This window comes from Mobula hypostoma, chromosome 30, assembly GCF_963921235.1.
Source record: "Mobula hypostoma chromosome 30, sMobHyp1.1, whole genome shotgun sequence".
NCBI lineage: Eukaryota > Metazoa > Chordata > Chondrichthyes > Myliobatiformes > Myliobatidae > Mobula > Mobula hypostoma.
In genome coordinates this window covers 16,674,543-16,697,027 of record NC_086126.1, presented here as the reverse complement: position 1 = coordinate 16,697,027, position 22,485 = coordinate 16,674,543, and the positions used below count along the sequence as shown (strand labels likewise).

The 22,485-nt window shown below is 50.7% G+C and overlaps 1 protein-coding gene across 5 annotated transcripts in view; it reads right to left on the bottom strand.

Moving 5' to 3' along the window:
* atg2a (autophagy related 2A) overlaps positions 1 to 22,485 on the bottom strand; it is a 320,380-nt gene that overhangs the window by 191,991 nt on the left and 105,904 nt on the right. For all 5 annotated transcript variants that reach the window (XM_063036273.1, XM_063036274.1, XM_063036277.1 and 2 more), the window contains exons 13-15: positions 19,338 to 19,436; positions 18,597 to 18,773; positions 14,278 to 14,548 (exon numbers count right to left, since the gene is read on the bottom strand). In XM_063036273.1, coding sequence (XP_062892343.1) covers positions 14,278 to 14,548; positions 18,597 to 18,773; positions 19,338 to 19,436 — 547 coding nt within the window. The remainder of the gene's footprint in view (positions 1 to 14,277; positions 14,549 to 18,596; positions 18,774 to 19,337; positions 19,437 to 22,485) is intronic.

Below are 22,485 nucleotides of genomic sequence, written 5' to 3'. Positions count from 1 at the left end.
GTACAAAGAAGGTTCACCAGATTGATTCCTGGGATGGCAGGACTTTCATTTGATGAAAGGCTGGATCGACTAGGCTTATACTCTCTGGAATTTAGAAGATTGAGGAGGGATCTGATTGAAATGTATAAAATTCTAAAGGGATTGGACAGGCTAGATGCAGGAAGATTGTTCCCAATGTTGGGGAAGTCCAGAACGAGGGGTCACAGTTTGAGGATAAAGGGACCGAGATGAGGAAAAACTTCTTCACACAGAGTGCTGAATCTGTCAAATTCTCTGTCACAGGAAACAGTTGAGGCCAGTTCATTGGCTATATTTAAGAGGGAGTTAGATAAGGCCCTTGTGGTTAAAGGGATCAGGGGGTATGGAGAGAAGGAAGGTATAGGGTTCTGAGTTGGATGATCAGCCGTGATCGTACTGAATGGCAGTGCAGGCTTGAAGGGCCGAATGGCCTACTCCCTGCACCTATTTTCTATGTTTCTATGTTTAAGGGAATAAATACAACTGGGGAAGTGTAGTAGGTCATACAGCATTTAAGAGGAGGGAGGGTGGGTGCTAAGCGGGTGTTACACCTTGCCCAAGGGTGACCAGCAGGCTAGGGGAGGGGAGGAGAACCTTTCAGCCCCTTTGGTAGAGACGTGCCTCCACTCCGCCACCCAATGACCTTCTGTACCTGTGTGAAGCGCCCAGTTCCGTATCAATCCAGGGTCTGGAGCTGCCTGCGTCCTTTAAACTCCGCATTAAAACAAAACGTCCCCTAACGAAGGCAGCGTTAACAGAATTGGATCACTCTTCCTTGCTGGCGATGCAAGAAGAGGCTTTGAATATTTTTCAGGCAGAGGTGAGTAGATTTCAGAGGAGTGCGGTGCAGTGGGCCGGGCTGATGCCTCACAGGAGCAGAGAGCTGGTTTCAATCCTGACCTCCGGCGCTGAGTCCACGTGTGGAGTTTGCATGTTCCTCCTGGTAGTATACCACCCCTGGCTGCCCCAGGTTACTACCACCGTCCACTGTGTGAGGGTGGGGGGGGGGTGGAGTTGATGGGGACGTCAGGAGAATAATAAGGGATGTGTAAATGGATATATAGTCTTCAGCAAGTTACAAGAAATAGTCGATAAAGTAATCAAGGTGCCAAGGGAGGACTGACCAACAAATGCAAGGAGACCGAATGTACAGTTGTCACAAAGAAGAAATACAGGAGCTGCAAATTCAACGTGGGCAACGAAAGTAAACATGGAAGTTCAATTACTTAGGGGGCACATGATAACTTAGGAGGGTGGGAATTGTTGAATGCACATTGGAGCAGCATAGTTCCTCTGGGTAGGAAATTGAAACGACTGCTGCGGTTCATTCTACGCTGACATACAGAAGCGAACGCTGGACAATATCACAGCAAAATGAGGGAAGACTCAAAGCTGCAGAAATGTGGTTTTTGAGAAGAAGGATGAAAATAACGTGGAGGGACAGGGTAAGAAATGAGGAAGTCTTGCAGTTTGGGGAGGTACATGGAGGGCAGGTCGATGGGACAAGGCAGTTTAAATGCTTTGGTACGGACTAGATGGGCCAAAGGGCCTGTTTCTGTACAGTACTGTACTTCTCTATGACTCTAAGTGCTGAGAAAAGCTGTAATGAGATATTGTCATCAATCAGGAAGGAAGGACTGAGGAAAGAAAAGGCTCAAACATCTTGCAGTGATGACAAAAACTGATGGAAGAAAAAGTCAGGATCAACAGTGAAGGGCATTCGTGCATTACATCAAGGGATGGACAGGGAAAGATTCGTACAGCCTTTCAGGTTAAAGACAGATGGACAACTATGATCGCCCACGGCACACGACACAGCACAAAATGTTCACGAACATGAAGTTACAAAAGGCCAACATAAGTACAGTCCATACGTATCAGTGAGTGTTTGGGAGAGTAATGGGATGGATTGGCTGTCCGTTACAGACACGTGTCAGTGAGTGTTTGGGAGAGTAGTGGGATGGATTTGCTGTCCGTTACAGACACGTATCAGTGAGTGTTTGGGAGAGTAGAGGGATGGATTTGCTGTCCGTTACAGACATGTCAGTGAGTGTCTGGGAGAGTAGAGGGATGGATTTGCTGTCCGTTACAGACACGTATCAGTGAGTGTTTGGGAGAGTAGTGGGATGGATTTGCTGTCCGTTACAGACACGTATCAGTGAGTGTTTGGGAGAGTAATGGGATGGATTTGCTGTCCGTTACAGACATGTCAGTGAGTGTTTGGGAGAGTAGAGGGATGGATTTGCTGTCCGTTACAGACACGTATCAGTGAGTGTTTGGGAGAGTAGTGGGATGGATTTGCTGTCCGTTACAGACACGTATCAGTGAGTGTTTGGGAGAGTAATGGGATGGATTTGCTGTCCGTTACAGACACATCAGTGAGTGTTTGGGAGAGTAGTGGGATGGATTGGCTGTCCGTTACAGACATGTCAGTGAGTGTCTGGGAGAGTAATGGGATGGATTTGCTGTCCGTTACAGACACATCAGTGAGTGTTTGGGAGAGTAGTGGGATGGATTGGCTGTCCGTTACAGACACGTGTCAGTGAGTGTTTGGGAGAGTAGTGGGATGGATTTGCTGTCCGTTACAGACACGTATCAGTGAGTGTTTAGGAGAGTAATGGGATGGATTTGCTGTCCGTTACAGACACATCAGTGAGTGTTTGGGAGAGTAGTGGGATGGATTGGCTGTCCGTTACAGACACGTGTCAGTGAGTGTTTGGGAGAGTAGAGGGATGGATTGGCTGTCCGTTACAGACACATCAGTGAGTGTTTGGGAGAGTAGTGGGATGGATTGGCTGTCCGTTACAGACATGTCAGTGAGTGTTTGGGAGAGTAGAGGGATGGATTGGCTGTCCGTTACAGACACGTGTCAGTGAGTGTTTGGGAGAGTAGTGGGATGGATTGGCTGTCCGTTACAGACACGTATCAGTGAGTGTTTGGGAGAGTAGTGGGATGGATTTGCTGTCCGTTACAGACATGTCAGTGAGTGTTTGGGAGAGTAGTGGGATGGATTGGCTGTCCGTTACAGACATGTCAGTGAGTGTTTGGGAGAGTAGAGGGATGGATTGGCTGTCCGTTACAGACACGTGTCAGTGAGTGTTTGGGAGAGTAGTGGGATGGATTGGCTGTCCGTTACAGACATGTGTCAGTGAGTGTTTGGGAGAGTAGAGGGATGGATTTGCTGTCCGTTACAGACACGTGTCAGTGAGTGTTTGGGAGAGTAAAGGGATGGATTTGCTGTCCGTTACAGACACGTGTCAGTGAGTGTTTGGGAGAGTAGAGGGATGGATTTGCTGTCCGTTACAGACACATCAGTGAGTGTTTGGGAGAGTAGTGGGATGGATTTGCTGTCCGTTACAGACACGTGTCAGTGAGTGTTTGGGAGAGTAGAGGGATGGATTTGCTGTCCGTTACAGAGCAGCATGCCATCTCCTGCTGCCTGGGAACATGACTTGCAACAATATCTGAATGGCTGAGTGCATCAATGGTTCACTGGTTCAAAGGCCAGTGACGTGTGTGACGGTTCACTCCGCGATCAAAGGCCAGTGATGTGTGCGAAGGTTCACTCCGTGATCAAAGGCCAGTAACGTGTGTGATGGTTCACTCCGTGATCAAAGGTCAGCGATGAGCACGATGGTTCACTCCGCGATCAAAGGCCAGTGATGTGTGTGATTGTTCACTCCATGATCAAAGGCCAGTGATGTGTGTGATGTGTGTGATGGTTCACTCCGCGATCAAAGGCCAGTGATGTGTGTGATTGTTCACTCCATGATCAAAGGCCAGTGATGTGTGTGATGGTTCACTCCGCGATCAAAGGCCAGTGATGTGTGTGATGGTTCACTCCGCCATCAAAGGCCAGTGATGTGTGTGACGGTTCACTCCGCCATCAAAGGCCAGTGATGTGTGTGATGGTTCACTCTGTGATCAAAGGCCAGTGATGTGTGTGATGGTTCACTCTGTGATCAAAGGCCAGTGATGTGTGTGATGGTTCACTCCGCCATCAAAGGCCAGTGATGTGTGTGATGGTTCACTCTGTGATCAAAGGCCAGTGATGTGTGTGATGGTTCACTCTGTGATCAAAGGCCAGTGATGTGTGTGATGGTTCACTCTGTGATCAAAGGCCAGTGATGTGTGTGATGGTTCACTCTGTGATCAAAGGCCAGTGATGTGTGTGATGGTTCACTCCGCGATCAAAGGCCAGTGATGTGTGTGATGGTTCACTGTGCGATCAAAGGCCAGTGATCTGTGTGATGGTTCACTCTGTGATCAAAGGCCAGTGATGTGTGTGATGGTTCACTCCGCGATCAAAGGCCAGTGATGTGTGTGATGGTTCACTGTGCGATCAAAGGCCAGTGATGTGTGTGATGGTTCACTCCGCGATCAAAGGCCAGTGATGTGTGTGATGGTTCACTGTGCGATCAAAGGCCAGTGATGTGTGTGATGGTTCACTCTGTGATCAAAGGCCAGTGATGTGTGTGATGGTTCACTCCGCGATCAAAGGCCAGTGATGTGTGTGATGGTTCACTGTGCGATCAAAGGCCAGTGATCTGTGTGATGGTTCACTCTGTGATCAAAGGCCAGTGATGTGTGTGATGGTTCACTCCGCGATCAAAGGCCAGTGATGTGTGTGATGGTTCACTGTGCGATCAAAGGCCAGTGATGTGTGCGATGGTTCACTCCGCCATCAAAGGCCAGTGATGTGTGCGATGGTTCACTCCGCGATCAAAGGCCGGGGATGTGTGTGATGGTTCACTGTGCGATCAAAGGCCAGTGATGTGTGTGATGGTTCACTCTGTGATCAAAGGCCAGTGATGTGTGTGATGGTTCACTCCGCGATCAAAGGCCAGTGATGTGTGTGATGGTTCACTCTGTGATCAAAGGCCAGTGATGTGTGTGATGGTTCACTCCGCGATCAAAGGCCAGTGATGTGTGTGATGGTTCACTCCGCCATCAAAGGCAAGTGATGTGTGTGATGGTTCACTCCGCGATCAAAGGCCAGTGATGTGTGTGATGGTTCACTCCGCGATCAAAGGCCAGTGATGTGTGTGATGGTTCACTCCGCGATCAAAGGCCAGTGATGTGTGTGATGGTTCACTCCGCCATCAAAGGCCAGTGATGTGTGTGATGGTTCACTCCGCGATCAAAGGCCAGTGATGTGTGTGATGGTTCACTGTGCGATCAAAGGCCAGTGATGTGTGTGATGGTTCACTCCGTGATCAAAGGCCAGTGATGTGTGTGATGGTTCACTCCGTGATCAAAGGCCAGTGATGTGTGTGATGGTTCACTCCGCGATCAAAGGCCAGTGATGTGTGTGATGGTTCACTCTGTGATCAAAGGCCAGTGATGTGTGTGATGGTTCACTGTGCGATCAAAGGCCAGTGATGTGTGCGATGGTTCACTGTGCGATCAAAGGCCAGTGATGTGTGTGATGGTTCACTGTGCGATCAAAGGCCAGTGATGTGTGTGATGGTTCACTCTGTGATCAAAGGACAGTGATGTGTGTGATGTGTGTGATGGTTCACTGTGCGATCAAAGGCCAGTGATGTGTGCGATGGTTCACTGTGCGATCAAAGGCCAGTGATGTGTGTGATGGTTCACTCTGTGATCAAAGGCCAGTGATGTGTGTGATGGTTCACTCTGTGATCAAAGGCCAGTGATGTGTGTGATGGTTCACTCCGCGATCAAAGGCCAGTGATGTGTGTGATGGTTCACTCCGCGATCAAAGGCCAGTGATGTGTGTGATGGTTCACTCCGCGATCAAAGGCCAGTGATGTGTGCGATGGTTCACTGTGCGATCAAAGGCCAGTGATGTGTGTGATGGTTCACTGTGCGATCAAAGGCCAGTGATGTGTGTGATGGTTCACTGTGCGATCAAAGGCCAGTGATGTGTGTGATGGTTCACTCCGCGATCAAAGGCCAGTGATGTGTGTGATGGTTCACTCCGCGATCAAAGGCCAGTGATGTGTGTGATGGTTCACTCCGCCATCAAAGGCCAGTGATGTGTGTGATGGTTCACTCCGCCATCAAAGGCCAGTGATGTGTGCGATGGTTCACTCCGCGATCAAAGGCCAGTGATGTGTGTGATGGTTCACTCCGCGATCAAAGGCCAGTGATGTGTGTGATGGTTCACTCCGCGATCAAAGGCCAGTGATGTGTGTGATGGTTCACTCCGTTATCAAAGGCCAGTGATGTGTGTGATGGTTCACTCTGTGATCAAAGGCCAGTGATGTGTGTGATGGTTCACTCTGTGATCAAAGGCCAGTGATGTGTGTGATGGTTCACTCCGCCATCAAAGGCCAGTGATGTGTGTGATGGTTCACTCCGCGATCAAAGGCCAGTGATGTGTGTGATGGTTCACTCTGTGATCAAAGGCCAGTGATGTGTGTGATGGTTCACTCTGTGATCAAAGGCCAGTGATGTGTGTGATGGTTCACTCCGCCATCAAAGGCCAGTGATGTGTGTGATGGTTCACTGTGCGATCAAAGGCCAGTGATGTGTGCGATGGTTCACTGTGCGATCAAAGGCCAGTGATGTGTGTGATGGTTCACTCCGCGATCAAAGGCCAGTGATGTGTGTGATGGTTCACTGTGCGATCAAAGGCCAGTGATGTGTGCGATGGTTCACTGTGCGATCAAAGGCCAGTGATGTGTGTGATGGTTCACTGTGCGATCAAAGGCCAGTGATGTGTGTGATGGTTCACTCTGTGATCAAAGGCCAGTGATGTGTGTGATGGTTCACTCCGCCATCAAAGGCCAGTGATGTGTGTGATGGTTCACTCCGTTATCAAAGGCCAGTGATGTGTGTGATGTGTGAGATGGTTCACTGTGCGATCAAAGGCCAGTGATGTGTGCGATGGTTCACTGTGCGATCAAAGGCCAGTGATGTGTGTGATGGTTCACTCTGTGATCAAAGGCCAGTGATGTGTGTGATGGTTCACTCCGCGATCAAAGGCCAGTGATGTGTGTGATGGTTCACTCCGCGATCAAAGGCCAGTGATGTGTGTGATGGTTCACTCCGCGATCAAAGGCCAGTGATGTGTGCGATGGTTCACTGTGCGATCAAAGGCCAGTGATGTGTGTGATGGTTCACTGTGCGATCAAAGGCCAGTGATGTGTGTGCTGGTTCACTGTGCGATCAAAGGCCAGTGATGTGTGTGATGGTTCACTCCGCGATCAAAGGCCAGTGATGTGTGTGATGGTTCACTCCGCGATCAAAGGCCAGTGATGTGTGTGATGGTTCACTCCGCCATCAAAGGCCAGTGATGTGTGTGATGGTTCACTCCGCCATCAAAGGCCAGTGATGTGTGCGATGGTTCACTCCGCGATCAAAGGCCAGTGATGTGTGTGATGGTTCACTCCGCGATCAAAGGCCAGTGATGTGTGTGATGGTTCACTGTGCGATCCAAGGCCAGTGATGTGTGTGATGGTTCACTCCGTTATCAAAGGCCAGTGATGTGTGTGATGGTTCACTCTGTGATCAAAGGCCAGTGATGTGTGTGATGGTTCACTCCGCGATTAAAGGCCAGTGATGTGTGTGATGGTTCACTCCGCCATCAAAGGCCAGTGATGTGTGTGATGTGTGTGATGGTTCACTCTGTGATCAAAGGCCAGTGATGTGTGTGATGGTTCACTCCGCGATCAAAGGCCAGTGATGTGTGTGATGGTTCACTCCGTTATCAAAGGCCAGTGATGTGTGTGATGGTTCACTCCGTGATCAAAGGCCAGTGATCTGTGTGATGGTTCACTCCGCGATCAAAGGCCAGTGATGTGTGTGATGGTTCACTCCGCCATCAAAGGCCAGTGATGTGTGTGATGGTTCACTCCGCCATCAAAGGCCAGTGATGTGTGTGATGGTTCACTCTGTGATCAAAGGCCAGTGATCTGTGTGATGGTTCACTCCGCAATCAAAGGCCAGTGATGTGTGTGATGGTTCACTCTGTGATCAAAGGCCAGTGATGTGTGTGATGGTTCACTCTGTGATCAAAGGCCAGTGATGTGTGTGATGGTTCACTCCGCGATCAAAGGCCAGTGATGTGTGTGATGGTTCACTCCGCCATCAAAGGCCAGTGATGTGTGTGATGGTTCACTCCGCGATCAAAGGCCAGTGATGTGTGTGATGGTTCACTCTGTGATCAAAGGCCAGTGATGTGTGTGACGGTTCACTCCGCCATCAAAGGCCAGTGATGTGTGTGACGGTTCACTCCGCCATCAAAGGCCAGTGATGTGTGTGATGGTTCACTCCGTTATCAAAGGCCAGTGATGTGTGTGATGGTTCACTCCGCCATCAAAGGCCAGTGATGTGTGTGATGGTTCACTCCGTGATCAAAGGCCAGTGATCTGTGTGATGGTTCACTGTGCGATCAAAGGCCAGTGATGTGTGTGATGGTTCACTGTGCGATCAAAGGCCAGTGATGTGTGTGATGGTTCACTCCGCAATCAAAGGCCAGTGATGTGTGTGATGGTTCACTGTGCGATCAAAGGCCAGTGATGTGTGTGATGGTTCACTCCGCGATCAAAGGCCAGTGATGTGTGTGATGGTTCACTCCGCAATCAAAGGCCAGTGATCTGTGTGATGGTTCACTGTGCGATCAAAGGCCAGTGATGTGTGTGATGGTTCACTGTGCGATCAAAGGCCAGTGATGTGTGTGATGGTTCACTGTGCGATCAAAGGCCAGTGATCTGTGTGATGGTTCACTGTGCGATCAAAGGCCAGTGATGTGTGTGATGGTTCACTCCGTTATCAAAGGCCAGTGATGTGTGTGATGGTTCACTGTGCGATCAAAGGCCAGTGATGTGTGTGACGGTTCACTCCGCCATCAAAGGCCAGTGATGTGTGTGATGGTTCACTCCGCCATCAAAGGCCAGTGATGTGTGTGACGGTTCACTCCGCCATCAAAGGCCAGTGATGTGTGTGATGGTTCACTCCGTTATCAAAGGCCAGTGATGTGTGTGATGGTTCACTCCGCCATCAAAGGCCAGTGATGTGTGTGACGGTTCACTCCGCCATCAAAGGCCAGTGATGTGTGTGATGGTTCACTCCGTGATCAAAGGCCAGTGATGTGTGTGATGGTTCACTCTGCGATCAAAGGCCAGTGATGTGTGTGATGGTTCACTCTGTGATCAAAGGCCAGTGATGTGTGTGATGGTTCACTCCGCGATCAAAGGCCAGTGATCTGTGTGATGGTTCACTCCGTGATCAAAGGCCAGTGATGTGTGTGATGTGTGTGATGGTTCACTGTGCGATCAAAGGCCAGTGATGTGTGTGATGGTTCACTGTGCGATCAAAGGCCAGTGATGTGTGTGATGGTTCACTGTGCGATCAAAGGCCAGTGATGTGTGTGATGGTTCACTGTGCGATCAAAGGCCAGTGATGTGTGTGATGGTTTACTCTGTGATCAAAGGCCAGTGATGTGTGTGATGGTTCACTCCGTGATCAAAGGCCAGTGATGTGTGTGATGTGTGTGATGGTTCACTGTGCGATCAAAGGCCAGTGATGTGTGTGATGGTTCACTCTGCGATCAAAGGCCAGTGATGTGTGTGATGGTTCACTCCGTTATCAAAGGCCAGTGATGTGTGTGATGGTTCACTCTGCGATCAAAGGCCAGTGATGTGTGTGATGGTTCACTGTGCGATCAAAGGCCAGTGATCTGTGTGATGGTTCACTCCGCGATCAAAGGCCAGTGATGTGTGTGATGGTTCACTCTGTGATCAAAGGCCAGTGATCTGTGTGATGGTTCACTCTGTGATCAAAGGCCGGGGATGTGTGTGATGGTTCACTCTGTGATCAAAGGCCGGGGATGTGTGTGATGGTTCACTCCGCGATCAAAGGCCAGTGATGTGTGTGATGGTTCACTCCGTGATCAAAGGCCAGTGATGTGTGTGATGGTTCACTCCGTGATCAAAGGCCAGTGATGTGTGTGATGGTTCACTCCGTGATCAAAGGCCAGTGATGTGTGTGATGGTTCACTCCACGATCAAAGGCCAGTGATGTGTGTGATGGTTCACTCCGTGATCAAAGGCCGGGGATGTGTGTGATGGTTCACTCTGTGATCAAAGGCCGGGGATGTGTGTGATGGTTCACTCTGTGATCAAAGGCCGGGGATGTGTGCGATGGTTCACTCTGCATTCGAGATGTGCGCCTCGCTGCTTCATCCACGTTAGAAGGCCAGTGACGTGGATGGGCAAAGAAGGGAATCCATGAAAATTTGGCTGTCTCAGATCATAGTTGCCCTGAATCAGACGTCCATGCAAGCCGGAGCTATGCCGAGGCCCGAAGGCCAATGAGTCAGTATATCTAGAGTTCATGGACCTGTTATCATCTGGTCAGAGATACCGAAGATCGAAACCCAAAGATCAATCGGAAATCTGGAAGTTAAAGCCTGGTTTCCCAGATCGTCCTGGAGCTGGAGGACAATCCACCTGTGTGGATGGGGGTTGGAGGAGGGGGGAAGAGAGGGAGGAAAGGGGCTTGTTTTGCTGTTGTTGTTTGTTGATTTCTGTGCCATTCTCCTGAGCACTGAGGCCACATTATGTTGGCACCGGAATGTGTGTCGACCCTTGCCCCCAGCACAGTGAAATGTGTCATTACCGCAAACCGTGAACGTGTGAAAATCTGAAACTGAATCCAACCACAGATCTACAGCCCTCAGACCTGGTCAGAGCTTCAATCTGAATCCAACCACAGATCTCCAGCCCTCAGACCAGGACTCCAAACTGAATCCAGCCACCAGGTCAGAACTTCAAACTACAGATCTCCAACGCCCCCAGGTTGGGATTCAAACTGAATCCAGCCACAGATCTCCAGCCCCCAGGTCAGGACTCCAAACTGAATCCGGCCACAGATCTCCAGCCCCCAGTTCAGGGATTCAAACTGAATCCAGCCACAGATCTCCAGCCACCAGGTCAGAACTTCAAACTACAGATCTCCAACCCCCCAGGTTGGGATTCAAACTGAATCCAGCCCCCAGGTCAGGGCTTCAAACTGAATCCAGCCACAGATCTCCAGCCCCCAGGTCAGGACTCCAAACTGAATCCAGCCACAGATCTCCAGCCCCCAGTTCAGGGATTCAAACTGAATCCAGTCACAGATCTCCAGCCCCCAGGTCAGGGCTTCAAACTGAATCCAGCCACAGATCTCCAGCCCCCAGGTCAGGGCTTCAAACTGAATCCAGCCACAGATCTCCAGCCCCCAGGTCAGGGCTTCAAACTGAATCCAACCACAGATCCCCAGCCCTCAGGTCAGGGCTTCAAACTGAATCCAGCCACAGATCTCCAGCCCTCAGGTCAGGGCTTCAAACTGAATCCAGCCACAGATTTCCAGCCCCCAGATCAGGGCTTCAATCTGAATCCAGCCGCAGATCTCCAAACCCCCAGGTTGGGATTCAAACTGAATCCAGCCACAGATCTCCAGCCCTCAGACCAGGTCAGGGCTTCAAAATGAATCCAGCCACAGATCTCCAGCCCCCAGTTCAGGGATTCAAACTGAATCCAGCCACAGATCTCCAGCCCCCAGGTCAGGGCTTCAAACTGAATCCATTCACAGATCTCCAGCCCCCAGTTCAGGGATTCAAACTGAATCCAGCCACAGACCTCCAGCCCCCAGTTCAGGGCTTCAAACTGAATCCAGCCACAGATCTCCAACCCCCATGTCAGGGCTTCAATCTGAATTCAGCCGCAGATCTCCAGCCCTCAGGTCAGGGCTTCAAACTGAATCCAGCCACAGATCTCCAACCCCCAGATCAGGGATTCAAACTGAATCCAGTCACAGATCTCCAGCCACCAGGTCAGAACTTCAAACTACAGATCTCCAACCCCCCCAGGTTGGGATTCAAACTGAATCCAGCCACAGATCTCCAGCCCTCAGACCAGGTCAGGGCTTCAAACTGAATCCAGCCACAGATCTCCAGCCCCCAGTTCAGGGATTCAAACTGAATCCAGCCACAGATCTCCAGCCCCCAGTTCAGGGATTCAAACTGAATCCAGCCGCAGATCTCCAGCCCTCAGGTCAGGACTTCAAACTGAATACAGCCACAGATCTCCAGCCCCCAGGTCAGGGCTTCAAACTGAATCCATTCACAGATCTCCAGCCCCCAGTTCAGGGATTCAAACTGAATCCAGCCACAGATCTCCAGCCCCCTGTTCAGGGCTTCAAACTGAATCCCGCCACAGATCGCCAACCCCCATGTCAGGGATTCAATCTGAATCCAGCCGCAGATCTAGGGCCCTCAGGTCAGGGCTTCAAACTGAATCCAGCCACAGATCTCCAGCCCCCAGTTCAGGGATTCAAACTGAATCCAGCCACAGATCTCCAGCCCCCAGTTCAGGGATTCAAACTGAATCCAGCCGCAGATCTCCAGCCCTCAGGTCAGGACTTCAAACTGAATACAGCCACAGATCTCCAGCCCCCAGGTCAGGGCTTCAAACTGAATCCATTCACAGATCTCCAGCCCCCAGTTCAGGGATTCAAACTGAATCCAGCCACAGATCTCCAGCCCCCAGTTCAGGGCTTCAAACTGAATCCCGCCACAGATCGCCAACCCCCATGTCAGGGATTCAATCTGAATCCAGCCGCAGATCTAGGGCCCTCAGGTCAGGGCTTCAAACTGAATCCAGCCACAGATCTCCAACCCCCATGTCAGGGCTTCAATCTGAATCCAGCCACAGATCTCCAGCCCCCAGATCAGGGCTTCAAACTACAGATCTCCAACCCCCCCCAGGTTGGGATTCAAACAGAATCCAGCCACAGATCTCCAGCCCTCAGACCAGGTCAGGGCTTCAAAGTGAATCCATTCACAGATCTCCAGCCCCCAGTTCAGGGATTCAAACTGAATCCAGCCACAGATCTCCAGCACCCAGGTCAGGGCTTCAAACTGAATCCAACCACAGATCTCCAGCCCTCAGGTCAGGGCTTCAAACTGAATCCAGCCACAGATCTCCAGCACCCATGTCAGGGCTTCAATCTGAATCCAGCCACAGATCTCCAACCTCCAGGTCAGGGCTTCAATCTGAATCCAGCCACAGATCTCCAGCCCCCAGGTCAGGGCTTCAATCTGAATCCAGCCACAGATCTCCAGCCCCCAGGTCGGGATTCCAATCTGAATCCAACCACAGATCTCCAACCCCCAGACCAGGACTTTTGTGAAGGGGCTTGCCATGTCCATTCCAGGGCAGCTTACTAATCTTTGGTCTCACCAGACACTCAGCTATCACCTGTGACTCCATGTAGCAGCCACACTCCAGTACACTGCTTCCACCGGTGGGCTACACCAGGTGAGGATAGCTGGTGGGAGAGGGACACGCCTGTCCTATCACGTGAAGCCCGTTCCCACAGACTGGGCCGATGAGATCAAGAGTGAGATCCAACAGCCAGGAAGGCGGTCCTGCAACGATCCGTGGAGAGTGAAGGGCAATGACAAGGCACAGAAGACGACATGGTCATCCACTGCGACCGATGAAGCTCCCGGTTTGTGATGACTACTCGTACCACTGGACTCAAAATTCTGAGGTTGAGAGAGTGTAACTGTCCCAGTGCAATGGTTTTCCCACTTTAAAAACTCGCCCGCACAGGTGTATTGTCATCATCGGATACAGCGTACACCCACCACACTACCATGTTCTTCTGATAGACTGTAAATGAACAAAATCAGCACAGACACTTCGTGCAGATAATGGACTGCCTTCGTACAATCCTTTCGAGGATTGCATCCTCCAAAACTTCATTTTCATTGTAACATTCAAGATGATTGTGGATACCTTCAAATTCTTCGTTCAATGTGATAATAATAAGCCAGCTACCAATCCCCCTCAATTCCGGACTCGTCTCCTGTCAGCCAGCACTGACGGCCAAGCCAGCAGCTGGTTCACCCCAGGTCCTCTCTTCTTATTGAATCCCTACTAAACCCTGCTCCTTCGAGGTCGCCTAGCCCCAATGTCTTTTTGTGGTAATGTCTGCAGTGCTTTCAGTTCAAAGTACATATATGTCACCATATACAACACTGCGATACATTTTCTTGCAGGCATTCTCAATAAATCTACAGAATAATAACCACAACAGAATCAATGAAAGACCACAGACAGATAGACATGGGTAGAGGGACAGACAAACAGAGAATATTGAGAACATTGGATGAAATGTCTTTGAGTGAGCCCATGGGTTGTGGGAACAGTTCAGCAATGGGGCAATGCCGGGTCAAAGAGGGTTGATAAATGGAGGAGACGAGCCCAGGATGACCGACCGGTAGTAGGACAAGGGCGGACTCACCGTGCAGCTCGTTGAAGCTGAGCTCGTATTTGACGGGATCAGTGGCGGAACTGACCCCGAGCTCGGATTTGAAGACCAGGTCTTTACACTCGAGCCGCAGGCTCTCCTTCCTGACGGCCTTCTGGAACCAGGGGCGGCGCTCCCCCTCGGGGCGCAGGTCCGGCACGGGGAACTGCAGCCGGAAGTGGGCTCTGGGCGCCGTGATCCGCACGGCCGTCGGACGCCCCTGGGCGGGAGGCGGGTCGGCCCGGCGAGCAGACAATCCAGAGAGCTGGAACACAAGAGCAGGGTGATAGGGTGAACCTGTGAGGGGAAAAGTTCCAGGTTAAACGGACTGCGAGCGAGGGAAGATGGCCGGTACAAAGGGTTATTACAGCCAGAGTGACACGGATTCAATTCCACCGCTGTCAGTAAGGAGTGTGTTCTCCCCGTGACCGTGGAGGTTTCCTCTGGGTGCTCTGGTTTCCTCCCACATTCCAAAGGCACACGGGTTAGAAGGTTAATCGGTCACACAGGTGCAACTGGGCAGCACAGGTCTGCTGAAGTGGAACAGCCTGAGAAACATAAATAAAATGCTTGCAGGCGATAGATGGACCGGGGAAGGAGGGGCGACGGGCAGATTGGGGACAGAGAAGAAATCTATCAACCACTTTTTTCACTCCCCTCCATGGCTGAGCCTCTGGCAGAGAGACTTACAAGGATTCGCCCGCACTCTCAGGGGAAAGAAACGTCACTGATAACGGGCCGACACCTAAACCTACGCCAGTAGTCAGGGGAAATACCCTCCCAATGGTCAGCCTGTCAAGCCCTGGAAGAATCTGGGAAATTTCACACAGTCGCTCAGTCGACCAAACTCCAAAGTTGAGGCCAGACAGATACAGGAACAGCTGTACATGTGTGGTCTGGGCAGCCTCTGAACTGATGGCATGAACATCGACTCCTCAAACATCTGGTAATTTACAGCTGCATGGACCAAGCACTGCTCTGAGCAGGAATTCATTTTTATTCATTTATTTTTATGTGGCCAGAAAACTGTGCAGCACTTTAATAAAACATCACAGAATGGTACATCATAGAAACAGGCCCTTTGGCCCATCTAGTCGATGCAACACCATTCCAACTGCCTACTCCCATTGACCTGCACCAGGACCACAGCTCTCCACACTCCTCCCATTCCTGCACCTGTCCAAACTGGTCTTAAACGGTGAAATCCAGCTCACATCCACCACTTGCTCTGGCAGCTCGTCCCACACTCTCACCACCCTCTGAGTGAAGTTGTTCCCCCTCATGTTCCCCTTGAACATTTCACCTTTCACCCCTAACCCATGACCTCTGGTTGTAGTCCCACTCAACCTCAGTGGAAAAAGCCTGCTTGCACTGACCCTATCTATACCCCTCATAATTATGTATACCTCTGTGAAATTCTCCTCTCCATCTTCTACATTTTCGGGATAAATGTTCGAACCCATTCGATCCATCCCAACAACTCAGATACTCCAGTCCCGGCAACATCCTTGTCAATTTCCTCTGTACTCTTTCAACTTTATTTACATCTTTCCTGCAGGTAGGTGACCAAAATTGCACACAATGAATAAAAGAAAATTCCGTCTGCACGGCAGCGAGGACTATGTGCACGGGAGCATTTCCGGCACTGCGTGGTCACGCCGCTCTCCCTCTGTCCCTTTCCCTTTCCATCACCTATACCCCGCCGCACATCACTTACACACTCCTCGCACTGGTTCCCTCCCTCTCTCTGCTGGCTGCGTGCTCTACCTTCCCCTCCAGGCAGATTCCATCACCTCCATCCATTTCTCACTTCTGCCGATCACTCTAAGTTGCCCTGCGTGCACCGTCACCGACGTGGCTCAGAGGAGAACATTTAATTGCACCCCCCCCCCCGCTGTCGCTCGTGCCCTGTGCATTTGGGCGCCACGACAGTGTAGCGGTCAGTGCAACACCATTGCAGCTTGGGGCGTTCCAGAATCCGAGGTTCCATTGCAGTCCTGTTCTCTCCATACGTCGTCCCCACGGAATGTGTGGGTTTCCCCCGGGTGCTCCGGGTTCCTCCCATAGTCCAGAGGTTCCGGGTAGGTTAGTTGGTCACCGCAGATTGTCCGTTAGTTACTAGGTTAGGGTTAATCAGGGTTGTGGGGATGCCTGGCTACTCCATGCTAAATAATTAACACACCCCTTCTTTACCTCTTTACAATGACTACCTCCGTTCTATCTCCCAGCCCAGATGAAGACCTCAAGCTGGACTGTCCGAATGCTTACTGCTGCCTGACCTAGACAGCCTCTCCAGTGTGTTGCAGTATCTGACACACGATTCCAGCATCCAAGGAAGACTGGCACAGTCCACTCAATCTCCGCTCCTGTGGCAACCCCACCACCCCGGAATCAGAAACGTGCTCATCAACGGGAAGTAAGAATGCCCCTACTTCGGCAAGCAGGCAAAAACTGTACACAGTCACTTCAAAGCCTGACAAAATTATTCTCTTAACCACATTCCCACTCCCAGTCTCCAGCCACACAGCTTCCGATATTCCCAAACTCCAGCTCCAACACTGATCCTTATCCCCATTTCTAGCCACACCTAACCACCCTCCTGTTGTACGATTCACCTGGTTCTATCTGATCGTCACCATCCATCCCCACCGCTCTCCTCAATCAGATTCGGTTTATGTATCACGTGAACACCGAAGCTTCCTCTTGCATTATCGACCAACGTAGCTGGGATGTGCTGGAGGGGCAGCCTGCAAGTGCTGCCCACAATGCCCAGCAGAACAACACAGAGCCCAGCAAGCCCCGTTGCCCCGCTGCCCCCTCCCAGCCACACGCACGCACAGCCCTCCAACTCCGAGACAGGACTCCGGCCCACGGTCTCCACGCCTCAGTCGCTGGGCTGCAGCTTCCACATTGCAGTCGCCCTCCGGGCTCTGATCTGCTGTGCCGACGTCAAAGCTCATTTATTATCCAAGTATACAACTCTGAAATCCTTCCATTCTCCGGGTAGCCATGAAACCAAGACAGAAAAGGCAGCACGATCATCAACCCCCGACCCTCCCAAATCCCTCCTCCCGCACAAAAAAACGAACAAAAACAAAATAGGCATGTCGACCCCCCTCCCAAATTCCCCTCTCCCGCACACAAAAAAAAACAAGATCAGGTGAAAAACACAGAATCTTAAAAAAAACATACAAGACTGAAAGAAAAGTCTACATCCAAAATGCACAAAATCTCACATAATCCAAGGAATAAGATCTCAGTCTCTGAAAACTCTCCTCGTGACTCAGAACCCAAAATCCCGGTGACCTCCCGGTAAACCTCAATCCTGGGACATACAGTAAGGATGAGCTCATGATCTCCCAACCAACTCCAACGCTAGGTTTGCACTTTCTCTGCCTGCCTGCCTGCCTGCACTGCACTCTCTCAGTAACTGTAACACTCCACTCTGCAACGCACGCAAAATGATGGAGGAACTCAACAGGCCAGGTAGCGTCGGTAGGAAAAAGTGAACATCGACGTTTCAGGCTGAGACCCTTCAACAGGACTGGAAAGAAAGAGACGTCGGCGTCAGAGGTGTGGGGAGAGGAGGAAGCAGTACCAGGTGGTAGGTGGTAGGGAGAGGGAGAGGGGCAGAGATCCAGGGCTGGAGAAGGGGAGATCTGATGGGAGAGGACAGAAAGCCATGGAGGAAAGGGAAGGTCGAGGAGCACCAGAGGGAGGTGATGGGCAAGGAGGTAAGGTGAGAGAGGAAACAGGGGATAGGGAATGGTGAGGTGGGGGGGCATTACCAGAAGTTTGAAAAATTGATGTTCATGCCGTCAGGTTGGAGGCTACCTGAAAGGAATACAAGGTGTTTCTCCTCCAACCTGAGTGTGGCCTCGTCACGGCAATAGGGGAGGCCCCCTCTACTGCCGTGATGAGGTCACACTCAGGTTGGACTGGGAACCGGAATTAAAATGGACGGCCACTGGGAGATCCCACCTTTTCTGATGGATGGGGCATAGGTGCTCGGTGAAGCAGTCTTCCAAGCTACGTTGGGTCTCACCGATATACGGGAGGCCGCACCAGGAGCACCAGATAGAGTAGATGACCCTGCTTGCAAGGATGAGTATACTCTGCTTTCTGTTTTCCCTCTGTACTACCTCGATGCATTTATGTACAGAATGATGTGTCTCGATCGCACATGAAGTTTATCCACTGGACCTCGGTACAGATGACCATTAAAAACCAAACAACAGTCGTACAGACTCCGTTAGTGGAGCAGGTAGTGCTCCAATTACAACGGAATCACAAGCGCTCAGCGTGCCACTCACCAGCGTCGGCTCCGCAGGCCTGGACTGCTCTGCCACGAACTCTCTCTCTCGCGTTGGCCACATCTGCAGCAGGGGGTCTACCCTGTCCAGGAAGCCGACGTCAATGTCCGCGTGGGCCTCCTGGAGCTCGATCACCAGCTCCGCACTGCACTTTGTGCCTGATCTCCTCCGAGCGCCCTGGGGGGAGGAACCCACACCTGCTCAGTCACTCACCTTAACGCACAGTGCAATAAACAGCACGCGTGCCAAGTCTTTTTTGAAAGAATCCAGAGAATTGGCCTCCACTGCCTTCTGAGGCAGAGCATTCCACAGAACCTCAACTCTCTGTGTGAAAAAGTTTTTCCTCAACTCCGTTCTAAATTGTTTATTATTTATATTATTTCTCCGGTCTCGTTTTCTAGTGGTCCTATATCCACTCTCATCTATTTTTCACATATTTGGAAAAGCTTTGACTATCCACTTTGATATTGTTTGCTAGCTTGCTTTCATATTTTATCTTTTCCACCCAAATGATTCTTCTGGTTGGTTTCTGTAGGTTTTTAAAAGCTTCCCATCCTGTGTCTCCCCACTAATTTTTGCTTTGTTGCATGCCCACTCTTTTGTTTTTACATTAGCTTTGACTTCCCCGTGTGCCTGTGCAGACACGTACTTGAGCATATGCCAGTCAACTCGATCTAACTTGTCTTCAGTAGGACGTCACTGGTCAGATCAGCAGAACTGGCGAGCCCCTGATGACCTTACCTTGCCTTCTGTCCTGCATGTCTGTCTGTAGTGGACCTGAGCACAGGGGCAGGCACTGGATTCGCCAGACACTGGGGGTGACCTCCTGAAGATCAGCAGCTGGATAGGGAGAAACAGCAAGAAGGTGAAGGGAGTTTACTGCTTCATTGGCCTGGGCAGAGTGTATTCAGGTTCATTCTGGATCTAGACACAGTAGGCTCTTCCGACCCTTCAAGCCGTCCCGCCAGCAACCCCCTGATTGAATCCTGGCCTAATCACAGGACAATTAACAATGACCAGTTAACCTACTAACCGGTATGTCTTTGGACTGTGGGTGGAAACTGGAGCACTGGAGAAACCCATGAGGTCATGGGGAGAATGTACAAGCTCCTTGCAGAGAACGTCAGGATTAAATTCTAAACTCTGACGCCGTGAGCTGCGACTGCCATGCTACCGTTACGCCTCGTGATGATATTATGGATAACCTAACTAGGGATTTGTTGAAATAAGAAATAAAACCTTCACCCAATTTAACGGGACATTCTGATGGGACCACTCAAAGTTGGTAAAAGTTGCATTAGGTTGCAAACTCAACCAGCTCCCTCCATCATGGTACTAGCCTCTCCAGCATCGAGGATATTTTCAAAAGGCGGATGGCTTCAACAACGTGACATCCATCATTGAGGACCCTCATCACCCAGGTCATGCCCTCTGTTCATCCCTGCCATCAGGAAGCCTGAAAGCACCTACTCAATGCTTTAGGAACAGCTCCTTCCCCTCTGCCATGATCAGACTTCTGAATGGACATTGAACCCATGAACACTACCTCACTGAGGATCTCGTGCTTTCCTGGCGTACATGCCAAATAGTCTCTTCTTGGGCTTCTAGCCAGATAAAGGTATTGGCTTTAATCGATGTTTCGATGACAAACTCTTCAATCCCTGATGAGTATGGCAGAGTTTGTCATCAAAACGTTGGCTAAAATCAATACCTGTATCCAGCTGGAAGCCCAAGAAGGATTTAATCGACTATTTCCCCTCAACAGCTTTCAGTTCCCTGGCCCCGACCACTTCACTTTCACCATGTACCCTTTACACTACTATCCCCCATAAAGAAGGCCTTAAAGCTCTCTGCTCCTTTCTCGACAACAGTCCTGACCAGTTCCCCTCCACCACCACCCTCCGCAAAATCTCTAGCAGCTCCTCACATTTTGTCCGAATTCAAGGGCCGGCCATGGGCATGCCTGCCTTTTCACTGGCTACGTAGAACATTTCAAGCTCCAAGCCTTTCCTGGTAATGCTCCCCAACTCTTCCTCCGCTGCACTGATGCTGTTTCATGCACCCATGCTGAGCTCCTCAATTTCATCCACTTTGCCTCGAACTTCCACCCTGGTCCCATCTCTGACACCTCCCTTTCCTTTCCCAATCTCCCTGTTTCCATCTCTGGAGACAAAATGTCGACAGACATCTTTTGTAATCTACAAATCCCTATGGCTATCTTTACTATAGGTCTTCCCACTTGGCTCCTGTAAAAATGCTATTAACCCTTTTCTCAGTTCTTTTGGCCCTGCCACATTTGCTCCCAGGATGAGACTTTCCTTACAAGGACATCAGAGGGGTCCTCCTGCTTCAAAGAATGGGGTTTCCCTTCCTCCACCATTGATGGTGCATCGCCTCCACTTCCCGGATATCCACGCTCACCACATCTTCCCACCACCTGAACAGTGAGAGAGTTCCTCGTGACCTCACCTCCCACACCCACATCGTTCTCTGCAGCTCCCGCCACCTTCAACGGGATCCCATCACAAACACGTCTTTAACTCCTCCGCCCACACTCTCCGCCTTCCATCGGGATCACTTCCTTCGTGATTCCCTGCCCGCCAGTCTCCCTCCTGGCACAAATCCTTACAAGTGATGGAAATACTACGCTTGCCCATCTCCCCCCACCCAAATTCAGGGCCCCAAGCAGCCCTACCAGGTGAGGCAACACCTCACCCGCGAATCTGTTGGGCTTGTCTCGCGGCCGGTGCTTGTGACGCAGACTGCTCTACGTTGGCGAAGCCCAACGTAAACCTGACCACCTCCGTTCCATCCACAACGAGCGGAGTTTCCCAGAGGCCAACCATTTTAATTCCTATCCCCATTCCTGTTCTGACATGTCAGTCCACGGCCTCCTCATTTACCAAGATGAGGCAACGCTCAGGGTGGAGGAGCAACTCCTGATTTTCCCTCTAAGTAGCCTCCAGCCTGATGGCATGAGCAACGATTTCTCCTTCTGGTAATTTTTTCCCCCTTTCTCCCTTCCTTCTGACCTCTCCCCTCACCTTCTCACCTGCCCATCACCTCCCCCTGATGCCCTTCTTCTTCCCCTTTTCCCATGGTTCATGCTCTCCTATCAGATTCCGTCTTCTCCAGCCCTTTGCCTTCTCCATCCATCACCTCTCAAGTGCTTGCTCCATGCCCCCTTCCCCACACATCTGGCCTCACCTATACCCCTCCTACCCTTACCCCCCATCCCACTTCCTTATTCTGGCTCCTTCCCCCTTTGTGTCCCGATGAAGAGCCTTGGCCTGAAACATCGACTTCATTCCTATAGATGCTGCCCAGTTTGCTGAGGTCCTCCAGCATTTTGTGTGATAGGCAGATATATTTATAATATAAATATCTCTCTTGTTGTAATTCATGGGTTTTTATGTACTGCTGCTGCCAAACAACAAATTTCACCACAATAAAGGATCTAGTGCTTTCCAAGTACCGTTACAAAAAAAGCATAGCAGAGCACCTCCACTTCTTAGGCGTGTCCGAAGATCCGACGTGACATCTAAAACAGGGGTCTCCAACCTTTTTTGCACCGTGGACCTGTTTAATATTGGCAATATTCTTGCGGAGAGGGTGGGGGGGGGGTGTTCAAGTAGGGTTAAACTCACCTCAACATGTCTTTTAGAGTTAGGGTCGCCAACTTTCTCAATCCCAAATAAGGGACAAAAGTAGCAGTCTAATACGGGACACTTGTGTTTATCCAGAGAAAGACTACTGTGACCGTGAAGCCCTGCGCAGGCACCTGTGTGCTCACGTGTGTACGTGCCGATTTGTTTTTCACCATTCGGTTTTGGCTTAATCTTTCTGACTATACTGTACAGACATTATTTCTACTTTATATAGGCTGTGT